This window comes from Furipterus horrens, unplaced genomic scaffold (genome assembly GCF_987537825.1).
Source record: "Furipterus horrens unplaced genomic scaffold, mFurHor1.1.pri manual_scaffold_19, whole genome shotgun sequence".
Lineage (NCBI taxonomy): Eukaryota > Metazoa > Chordata > Mammalia > Chiroptera > Furipteridae > Furipterus > Furipterus horrens.
Window position 1 is genome coordinate 1,596,632 of NW_028327189.1, and position 12,205 is coordinate 1,608,836.

The 12,205-nt window shown below is 32.4% G+C and overlaps 1 protein-coding gene across 3 annotated transcripts in view; it reads left to right on the forward strand.

The window, feature by feature from the left end:
• The window catches only part of LOC149990272 (lysine-specific demethylase 6A-like), a 355,815-nt gene that overhangs the window by 290,186 nt on the left and 53,424 nt on the right, over positions 1 to 12,205 (forward strand). For all 3 annotated transcript variants that reach the window (XM_090265492.1, XM_090265491.1, XM_090265493.1), the window contains 2 exons: positions 272 to 420; positions 8,676 to 8,790. In XM_090265492.1, the coding sequence (XP_090121618.1) occupies positions 272 to 420; positions 8,676 to 8,790 (264 nt within the window). The remainder of the gene's footprint in view (positions 1 to 271; positions 421 to 8,675; positions 8,791 to 12,205) is intronic.

Genomic DNA, 12,205 nt, shown 5'->3' on the forward strand with positions numbered 1-12,205 from the left:
TATTTGATTTTTCTTAATGAAGAATGTCAAATCATTAATTTTATAAATTAAAAATAAAAATCCTCTTTCATTTACAAGATTATTATAAATTTTGGTTTTTATGCAATTATTTCTATGTTTTTAAAAAGTTAAACACTTTGGTACTTTTGACCTACAAGTTATAAGACTTAGAGATTTAAATGTTTTCCGATTAGATCACAAGACTTTTGAGACATAATTATCATAAATATTTGCAGCAAGATTACACTTTTGATCTGTTGCTTTATTTCAGGTGGAAATTGCAGCTACATGAGCTGACTAAACTTCCTGCTTTTGTACGGGTGGTATCAGCAGGAAATCTTCTAAGCCATCTTGGTCATACCATTCTGGGCATGAATACAGTTCAGCTATACATGAAAGTTCCGGGGAGTCGAACACCAGGTTATTTTATAGACTATCATATCTTGTATAATTGGAAAGAATGTGTTAATCAAATATGATACATTTACAAAATCATTTTCTTTCCATTTGTAATTATTAAATCCAAAGAATTTTTGAAGACTTTCTTATAAGTAAAAATATTTGTAATTACTCTTATAATTGATCTGAGAGTATTAATTTGTTTTCTCTGTTGTGTCTTTTTTAAACATAGGCAAACACCAAAACAAGAAAGTATAATGTGGGTAGGGGGCATTAATTCACTCAATGAGTAAAGTAACTGAAGGCCGTGTAAAAGCTTTGTCTTGTTTACATTGGCTGCAAGCTGACAGCTTTCCAAATTTACTTCACCACAGTTATGTTCAGAACTATATCATATCATGAACTTAATATGCTTCCTACCTATAATTTAAATTTTACTAAAAATACTTAAAATACATACTGATATTGTACTGATATAATTTATTTTAAAAAATGAAATTCAGACACTTTCTAATGCTGTAGTCACTGCACTTTTCTTTAAAAAATTTGAGTAAGTATTTTAGGATTTATAAGCCAAGAGGTTAAATTGAAGATATTATGTAGGTACCAATATAAAAGTATAAAAAATAAATTTTCTTGTCTTTCGTTGATAATAGTCAAAATATATAATTGAAACAATTTTTTCTCCTAATGGGGTAATAAAATTTCCCCTTATTAGGCTCAAAATCTGTGTTTGTATTATCAAAATCAACTGCAAATCTACATCTATTAAAGCTATTCTACAATGAGATAATACATATTTTACCTTCTAAACTATCTTCACAAAAATATGCATTCCCAGGTAGGACTGTCATATGGGTATGTTTTATTGAACATATTAATTGGTTAGAAACCAAATAAAGAGTTCTGTTAATTTTTTACTTGATGTGTCTCTTTACATTTTATTATATTGCAGATTAATCTTTTCCAATGAAAGGTAAATTGGAAGCTTCTCAGTTTTGCAAAGGGCTTTTGCAAAATAAATACTCTGTGCACTTGAATTGAGGTTTGAAAAATGGTACTAGGACTGTAATTTGCATTTGAAAACATACACTGCAAGTGCTTCACAGCCATTTGAACTAAGATCAAATGGAAAATATATGCTACAAATGGTTGAAAGAATGGGCATGTAAATTTTTGTATAATTTTTAATGTCAGACAAAGTCTATAAAGCAGCTGGACATCTACATGTTTAATTTTCAGTTTCACACATAGCATACAAAGCAACAAAAAATATTATCTTCCATATACTGTACTGTGTAGTATGTTTTATTTTGCAACATAAAGTTGAATTTTTAAAGAATCATTATGAAGATTGCAACAAAATTTTCATGACCAATTACAGTGGTTGATGGTTGTTCTCATTCAAAAAAATTTCAGTCTCAACCCTGAGTACCCTAAAATTTACAGAACAACTTCAACTTTGCTAAACCATAGAGCAACTATGGTCAGCTCCTGTCTGAAAAAAAATTTATGAAATTGATGTTCAGTAAGTCTTTCAGGATGGCACACAATTTTTATTGTATAAAATATGTGTCAGCAAGTAACATAACCACAGACATTAAGTACTTTACTTTTCTTAAATCCTCACCCAAGAATATGTTCATTGATTTTAGAGAGGAAAAAAAAAGGATCAGTTGGTTGCCTCTAGAATATACCCTGATGGGATGAACCCACAAGTTTAAGTGTATGCCCTGACTAGGGATCTAACGAGCAATGTTTTGGTGATTGAAACAACTAACCTAGCCACCCAGCCAAGGCTATGCACTTTACAGTTCTATGAACTTCATTAATTAATCCAAGTAAAACTTCTTCTCACTTCATACATATTTTCCCCACCCTCAGTTGTAACATATCTTAACAGGTGCCACTTCAATAGTGTTTGTTTTTTCATCTTCATTGAAAATATTCTCACAGGATTTAATTCTTGAGTCACTTCATTTTTGGCATTGACTTTTAAAATAAACAATGCCACTTAAATAGTTTTAATAATAATCCGTTGCTTTGTCAAGGGCCAAGAAAAGCTGCTTGAAGTTACTTACTTCATTTTTTAATTGATTATTGATGTTGCCTGTAACGTCTTAATTGAGTAGACTGTTTTCAACAAAAGGCTAATAGTCTAGAATCATTTTCTTTTCTCAGAAAGTACCTACTGCAATCAAACATGATTTAGTTAACTCTATCTTTAAAATGCTTTTCTTGCCTGGCCAGAGACCTTATTTGGTTTTGCCACAATTTTGTTTTAATTTTTTATGAAAGTTTTGCTTGATGAAATAATACATTTTGCATTTAAAATTTTTTCTTTCTGTTGTTTTTCTTTGAGATATGCATGTTGTAAGATCTCTGTCACACTGCTAAATTCTGATGTGTTGGCATAAAGACTCCCATAGAACATGTACCATGAAAATCTGTGTCCCATGAAAATCTTATCTACAACAGGTATTTGCCTCATGGGTCATATATGTCATACCCTGATTTAAAAATCTTAAAGCTTTGTTCAACACAAATGTTTTGATTAAAAGAAAAAATTCAAATATAACTTCTTCTTTGAGCCCCTTGCATTGACCTGATTATATCATAGATGATAGTTCATATAGTTAGTCATTTGTAAGTTCTAGCCATTGGCCTGTTAGGGTAGATGGTAGCAACAAACAACCAATTTGGTTGTATACTAATGTCTGTCATCCACTTGTTTTTCTGTTTGGTACTTGCAGCTGCTACTTGCAGGAGCTATAGTTTCTAAATCCAATTGCTTCCTTCTTCAGCATATTCCCACTATATACTGGCCAACCAATTTTTTAAAAAATTATGTTGTGTGTTTTTAAATGAGTTAGATTTCCTAACTTAACTTACTTGAATATCCTGTAAAGACTTTTGGATAATATACTTAATCTCTACATTTTGGGATGTAGATATTTGCATATTTTTAAAAGCTCCTCCTGATTTTGATGTACAGCCAGAGATAGAACCCAGTGGTTAGACTCTTCATTCATATGTGATAATTAGAAATTCACTTATAAATTGCCTCTCATTGTTAAAACTGAGCAAGAACTTTACCTGAAGTTTTTTATTCCTTCTGTATATACTATTAAACTGGGTCTATTAATATTATTTTAATTATCTCATTCAATTTGAAAATTTTATAAATGTAAATATATAAAACTGAATTAAAAGTCTTTTTCTTTTTTTTTAATAGGCAGGCATACCAAACTTAACAGTTTATCTCTTTGTCCTTTGTGCCTGAAAGTGCTTGGTATTTTTTCATTTCTTTTTTTCTTAAATCTTCTTATTTATGAAGTTCATTCAACTCTAAATTATAATTTCTTATTTTTAATTATTGTTGGCATATAATACTGTATTAATCTCAGATATACAGCATAGTGTTTCAGCATTTATGTACCTTATGATTTAATCACCCCTTTGAGTGTATTAATCATTTGCAGTTATCACAATATTATTGACACATTCCTTATCACCTTTTTTATCCATGTTCCCAATATTTTTCTCTGTAGCAACCAAGAGATTGATCTCTGTTTCTATGATGGACACATATTAGTAAATTTAAAGAGTCTGTTTTTGTTCATTTCACAGATAATCGAAATCATACATTAGTCTTTCTCCTTCTGACGGTAGCTTATTTAGCATACCTTCTAGGTCCATCCATGTTGTTACAAATGGCAAGAGGTCCTTTTTTAATGCAAATAATATTCCATTTTGTATGTGGGGTTGGAGGGTTGTGTGACTCCATATGTTCTCGTCCACTTATATATCTATGGCTACCTAAATAGCTTTCATATCTTGGCTTCCATATCTAGAGCTATTTTTAATTTTTTTATAATTCTGCATACTGTTTTTCATAGTTACTGCACTAATTTATGATCCCATCCACAAGGAACGTGGCTTCTTTCTTCTCCATATCTCTGCCAATACTGGTTTTTCATTGAATTTTATAATGTCCATTTTTACAGTATTTAGGTGCTAATTAGTGGTTTTACTTTGTATTTTCTTGATGGTTAGTGATGTTGAGCATCTTTTCATATGTCTGGTAGTCATCTGTATGTCTCCACTGAAGAAATGTCTGTTCAGGTCCTCTGCCCAATTTTTTATGGATTTTTTTTTTTTTTTTTGCTGTTTTTACTGAGTTGTATGAGTTCCTTATATATTTTGGATATTAATCACCTAATCAGATACACAATCTGCAGATATAGTTTTCCATTCAGTATGTTTGTTTTTTTTTTAAGATTTTATTTATTTACTCTTAAGAGAGAAGGGAAGCAAGATAGAGAAGGAGAGAATCACCAATGTGGGGGAGGTACATCGATCAGTTGTCTCTCACTCAACTGGGGACCTGACCCACAACCAAAGCATGTGCCCTCACTGGGAATCAAACTGGCAAACTTTAAGTTTGCAGCCGGGCACTCAATTCACTGAGCCACACCAGCCAGGGCCAGTAGGATGCTTTTTTGTTGTTATTGTTGTTGTTTTTAACGTTTTAGTATTCATCATTATGCAGAAGCTTTACTTTGATTTCCCATTCATGTTCATTTTGTTTCTCTTCCTCAAGGGGGGAGGTATCTAAAAAGATATTACTAAGACTGATGGGTAAGCCTGTACTACCAATTTTTTTTTGTAGGGGTTTTATATTTTGCGTCTTATGTTTACATTTATAATTAATTTTGACCTTACTTTTTATATGATGTAAAAGAATTGTCCAGTTTAACTTTTTTGCATGTATCTGTCCAGTTTTCCTAACTGCACCATTAAAGAGACTGAGATTGTCTTTATTCCATTGTGTATTTTTGCCTTTGCCTTAATTGATCATTTAAGCAAGGGTTTATTTCTGGACTATTCTGTTTCATTTGTGTGTGTGTGTGTGTGTGTGTGTGTCATGCCCTTCCCCTATACTACAGCTGTCAGTAGTCACTAGTTTCTTTGTTCTCTTTTTCACAATTGGAGGTTGTATGTTTGCTGATATTTATTTATTTATTCCAGGTTGTTTACTTTGTTGTCATACAATTGTTCATATTATTCATAAATGATTCTTTGTATTTCATGGTGTCTGTTGTAAACTCTTCTATTTCATTTCTGATTTTATTTATTTGAGCTTTTTGTCATGATAAATCTGGTTAATAGTAGTTTCAGTAATCTTTTACACTATTTTTGTCTTAGTCTCTGTTTCCACTTTGGTAATTATTATTTCCTTTATACTACTCATTTGGGTTTTGTTTATTGATTTTCTAATTCCTTTAGGTGGAAGGTTAAGTTCTTTATTTGGGATTTTCTTTGTTTCTTGGGATAGGTTTGTATAGATATGAATTTCCACCTTAGACCTGCTTTTGCTTCATTATCTAAATCTTGGGGAGTTGTGCTTTTATTTTTATTTGTTTCTAGGTGTTTTTTATTTCCTTTCAATTTCTTCTTTGGTACTCTGGGTGCTTAGTAACATTGTTTAATGTCTACATGTTTGCGTTATTTCCAGTTTTATTCTTATACCACTATGGTGAGAAAAAAAATGCTTGATATAAATTCAGTCTTCTTGAGTGTATAAAGACTTGTTTTCAGGTCTACTGTTTGAAAAATCGAGGAATGTTTTATGTGCACTTGGAAAAATTGCTCTGCAGTTTGGGGAATGAAATGTTTTATTAATTTGATGTGGTATAACATGACAATTAAAGCCACTGTTTCCATATTCACTTGCTGTCTGAATGGCCTCCCAACAATGCTAGAATAGGGTAGTCAAGTCCCTAGTTTTGTTACTATTGTTAATATCTGCCTTTTATGTTCACTAATATTTATTTTATATATGTAGGTGCTCCCTTTTTAGGGTCATAGATATTTATAATTGTTATATTCTGTTCTGGATTGACCCCTTAAAAATTGTGTAATGTCCTTCTTTGTGTTTTTTACCTTCTCTGTTTTAATATCTATTTGTCTGATATAAATATTGCTACTTCATCTTTCTTTTTGCTTGTTTTCATAGGCTATCTCTTTTGACTCCTTCAGTTCAGTCTGTATATGTCTTTTCAGGTAAAATGTGTTTCATGTAGGCAGGATATAGATGGGTCTGCTACCTTATGTTTTTAAAATTTTTTATTTATCTTATATTTACTTCTAATTACAGGTTATTTTTAGTATTCTGTATTAGTTTGAGGTGTACAGCATACTTTACAAAGTGATCTCCCTGAAACTTCTAGTACCAAAGTGATCCAGTACATAGTCATTATAATATTATTCACTATATTTCCTGTGCTATAATTTACACCCTGTAACTATCCTGTCTTTTGATTGGAGGTTTCTGGGGTTTTTTTTCCATTATCATTTAGTCCACTTATAACCCTCTCTTCCCAGCGATCACCATACTGATTGTTGTCCATATCCAGGAGTTGTTTTTTCATTTTGCTTGACCTTTGATTGGGTAATTTTCACTTGTGTTCTAGGTTGCTAATCTATCTATATTATCTAATCTGCTGTATATTATTTCTAGTATGTTTTTCATTTCAGTAACTGCATTCTTAATCTCTGAATGTTTATTATATTTTCTAACTCTTTGTTGAAGTTCTCTGAGTTTCTCTATTTACTTTTAAATTTTTGAGCATCCTTATGACCATTTTTTTCATCATTTATCAGATAAATTACTGATATTTATTTCATAAGAATTTATTTCTGGCTTTTTTGTTGTTTTTCCTTCATTATGGAATATTTTGTCTCCTTTTGTTAGACTTTCTGTGTTTGTTACTGTGAGTTAGATCACATAGCTATCTGTCCCAATGTTGAAAACATTACAATCTGTAGTACTGTGTAGACTGTATGGAGGATGCTTTTAGTTTGGATGGAGTTGGAACAGGCACCTGCAATACTGGGGTGCCACCTGACCAAGAGGAGCATGTGTAGGCAGCACAGCATGGTAAGAGCTTGCTTCATTGTGCTTAGCTGGTTTGGGTAGTAAAGCTCTGTAGGTGGCCCCACAGTACCATGCTGGTCTCTCTTGATTGAGGCAGGGCCTTCTGGTGTGTTCTTGAGGTGGTCCCTCTCGATTTTATTATCTTCTTCAGGAACAGAGTTTGTGCTGTAAAGGGCAGCCCGGTGAGAGTGGACATACAGGGTGCCCTGCAGGTTTACTATTATTCCAGGGAGAGCTTCCCTGTGTGCAGCCATTCCTATTGATTTGACTGCTACTTGAGTCTCATCTGTTTTTGGCCCACCACCATTGGGGTACACTCTGCATTCTCTAACAGGCAGGATTGCCCTGTATGCATTCAGCAGTGGCTTGATGTGTGTGTATTTCAGATCTCTGTTGGATCCACTAGATCTGACTGTAAACAAGGAACCATTCTAATTTGGGTAAATGCAAACAATGCCACCCATCTGCTCCTTTAATCTCAGTGGGATCCATCAGATTAAGCAGAACTCACAAGATTCTCCAGGCTTCTCTAAAAGGTCTTCCCCCTGTGTTGTGCAGAAGCTGTTTGGTTGTCACTCAGTTGACTCTCAGAAGGAATTGTTCCTAATATAGGTGTGTGTTTAGAGTGAGAGAGGGGATGAGCTCTGTGTCTTTATACTGCTTTGTAAGTTGGATCTGCATTCCTGGAGTTTATTTTTCTGTGTAGCATTAGTTCTTCAACAGTATAATGTGGTATATTTCAATCAATGTAATTCAAAGAAAGATTTCTGAGTTCCCATTTCTTTCATAAAAGTTTTGTATCTGTTCTTACATAAATACAAATGGTACTTGCTATAGGACTCTACATTCTGACATGATTTTTAAATGTATGCTGTAAAATGCTAATTGTTCTCAGGTCCTATTCTGATAATTTTTTTTTAAATCAGTCTGTCATGGTGTCCCACATCTCTAATTTTAAAGCTTCATGCCAGGGTAATACCATTGATTTACCTATGGTGGAAGAATTATAAGCATTTAAAGTGTGCACTGATATCAGTTTGGGATGTTATAGAATGTAAGAGGTATAGGTTGTTAAGCAACCAGTTACATCTTGAAAATAGTACCTCTTTATTAGTTTTCTGACACTCTTTGCAAAAATTAGTGGTGTTTAGGGGAAGAAGTAGTAATACCAATGACAATAGCTAATATTAATTGGTTTCCGTGTGCTATTCATATATCTGTAAGCATTTACTAACCATGTATCTGTAAGCATTTGAAACAACCCAGTTATTTAAACACACATTTGTCCTCTTGAATTTACAGTATAATAATGACATTTTTCCCCGTTAATTTTCAGGTCACCAAGAAAATAACAACTTCTGTTCTGTTAACATAAATATTGGCCCAGGTGATTGTGAATGGTTTGTCGTTCCTGAAGATTATTGGGGTGTTCTGAATGACTTCTGTGAAAAGTGGGTTTCTAAACTTTTAAAGGGGAAAAGTTTGATGCTGAATTTCCAATTACTGTTTAGTAGAAATTTTATTTTAAATGATTTTATTTCAAGTTTTTTATTTGTTATGTGGAATAGTAAATGAAAGGCCATGAAACCAGTCCATGCGGTAACAGCCATGAGTTCAGAATATGGGGTAGTGAATTATTTCTTATGTTCATTTTAAAAATTGATGCTTAAATCCACATTCACTTGGCAAGTGTGCTTTAAAGAGAAATTTATTATTATAATTCAATTTGGAAGTGGTAAGAATTCTAAAATTAAGTATCCTTTTACCTTGTTAATGAATCAAGCTATGTATATTCATAAGTCAGCATAAAATTATCGCTTGTCCAATACCAAGTGAATCACCTGTTATTTTCATAGTTGGTAATGATACTGGTGTAACCATGTAAGTTATTCATTATATACTTATTACATACGTAATATAAATTTTACATTATCTACTTATAACATCATAAAAATTGGATGACATTTTTATAACAATGCACATGAGATTATGGGCCTTTATCAATATGTTTACTAAAAAGTACATCATTGTGGTTAAAAAAAATACTCCAAATTTTACTCACGTACTGACAAGATTTGATTACTTGATAAATTTTGTATTATGTATAAATTTTCCTTAGGTTAATGTAAAATTTTTAAAAATTTATTAAGAAAACAATGTAATTTTATCTCAACTTTATGTATCAGCTAACCAGAAGCTTAAATAAGCAAAGAAAAGAGAATTGTCATTTGGGACGTCTTCCTTGTGCTAAGAAAGCATTTATTTCTTAAAGTTAGAAAGAGGTAAATTGTAATAATTGTTACATGTTCAGTATACTGATTCTTATTATTGTGGGTGTGAATGATTGTTTTCAAGATTTAACTTTTCTTGCTTTCTAATAGACAGGTGGACTAGGTCACAAATAGTTGAAAAAGACAGGTGGTATCTAAAATGTTTGAATTTCAAAGTAATAAAAATATCAGGTTAGAATGATTCATCTAAAATTGTAGAAATGGCTTTTATCCTCTCAGTTCTTCAGGGTAGTTTTATTTTCCATAAAGATATTGCTTCCAGTGTTAATAATTTCTATTTTAATTTTATGACTCTACAAACCATTTATCTTAAAATCAATCATTGCTTCAAACTTTAGTGTGAAAAAAAAGCCTGATTTATTTCTCTTTGTTGGCTTTTCTTCCTTTTTCTTTTTAATCTAGGAAGTTTTCTCCAGTTTTATATTGGTAGTGTGGAGGTAGCATATGGCTAAGAATTGTATTGTGTTTGCAATTTCCCTCTATTCTTCCCCTTCTCTCCCTCACTCCCTCCCTATTTCCCTCTCTTTGCCTGTATTTTAACTGGAAATATTTGAAAGCTTATTAATACCACACTTTAAAAAAATCCCTTGATATATTAGCATTTGCTAGACTTATAAGAAAACTTTCCATTTTAGGTCAGGAAAGGAAGAGAAGAAGTTTCCATATAGACAACTCCAAGGCACCCTATATTATATTTTGAGAAAACAAATAAAATAAAAAACATATATTAAATATCAGAAAAACAACAGTTGTATCATGTGAATTTCTTCCTCTTGAAAAAATTAAATGATTTGAAATACCTAAAGTATGTTTTTAGATTCTTCATAGAAAAAATTCTTAATTAATTAATATTTTCATGGAGAGTAGTAAATAAATTAAATTTAAAATTAAACCTTAATAATTCGTTCTCTTTGTGTTCATCATGCTGATGGTACTAATTCATTTTATATCAGGGACCTCAAAATTCCTGGGAGAAAAGAGCAGGAAGGAAAAGCCTTGATCCATTACTGAATCAGGGAAATTTTTTGTTCCTACATCTGCCATAGTGATTCTGATTAAGAGGTTAAATGGCGTGTTGTTGCCTTCACTCTCGATTTTCTCCTCAGAGATATTGGTTATTAAGAGGTTCTTCAGGGAGAAGGGCTATATCAAAATATTTCTCATGAAACACAAATGAAAAATCAGTCTATATAACTATAATATAAAACTTTTAATTTTAGATTTTTGAAAAACAAGTTTAAGCATATTGTACAGATCTTTAAAAAATTTACCTAGATATATTAAGAACTAAAGGAGACAGACAAAAGCAGTAGACCTCTGGTAGACTCCAACAGGCTGCCTAGGCCCGAATGATACACAATCTGACGCCAGCAGGGGAAGATCCAGGAAGTGCAGATTAATCTAAGAAGCAGCAAAAACAAAGAAGAGTCACTAAAATGGGGAGACACAGAAACAACTCCCCATCTAAAGGAAAGGAGGAATCTCCAGGAAGGGTGCTAAATGAAATATAAAAAAGTAAACTATCAGATATGGAATTCAAAACATGGATTATAGGGAAGTTCAATGAGATCAGCGAGCTCAAAGAAAATTACAAAGAATTCCAGGGAAACTACAATGGACTCCAGGGAAACTACAAGGAACTTACAGAGAATTACACCAGCATGAAAAAGGACACAGAAGCTATCAATGAGAGCAAGAAGAAAATGAAGAATACAATTTCTGAATTGAAGAACACAGTAGAAAGTATTAAAAGCAGGCTAGATAAAGCAGAAGATCAGATCAGAGAACTGGAGGACAACGTAGAAAAAAATTCCTAGAGAGTGCAACAAAATGAAAAAAGACTGAAGAAGAATGAAAAGGTTTTAAGAGATCTACAGGACAACATGGAACATAATAATATTCGTTTCATAGGAATACCAGAAGGAAACGAAGAGGAACAAAAAATAGAAAACCTACTTGAAAAACTAGTGACAGAAAACTTCTTTAATTTGCTGAGAGAAAAAGTCACCCAAGTCCAGGAAGCAGAGAGGGTCCCAATGAAGATGAACCCAAACAGGCACTCTCCAAGACACATCATAATTAAACTGAGAAAACTCAAAGACAGAGAATTCTAAAACCAGCAAGAGAGAAACAGCTAATAACATAAAAGTGAGCTCCAATGAGGCTACCATTATATTTCTCAACATAAACACTGCAAGCCAGAAGGGAATGGCAAAAAACATTCCAAGCAGTGAAAAACTAAAACCTACAACCAAGACTACTCCACCCAGCAAGGTTCTCATTCTCTCATTCAAAATGGAACGTAATCTAAGGAGTTTCACAGATGAAAGAAGGCTAAAAGAATACATGTCCACCAAACCAGCTTTACAAGAGATACTAAAACTTCTGCTTTAAGAAGATGAAGAAACAGAGAGAGACAGAGAGGAACACAAGTATAAAGGGGGGAAATGACACTGAATAAGTACCTATCAAAAATAACCTTAAATGTAAGTGGATTAAATATATCAATCAAAAGACGTAGGGTAGCTGAATAGATTAGAAAGCATGACCCACATATATGGTGTCTCACAAGAGA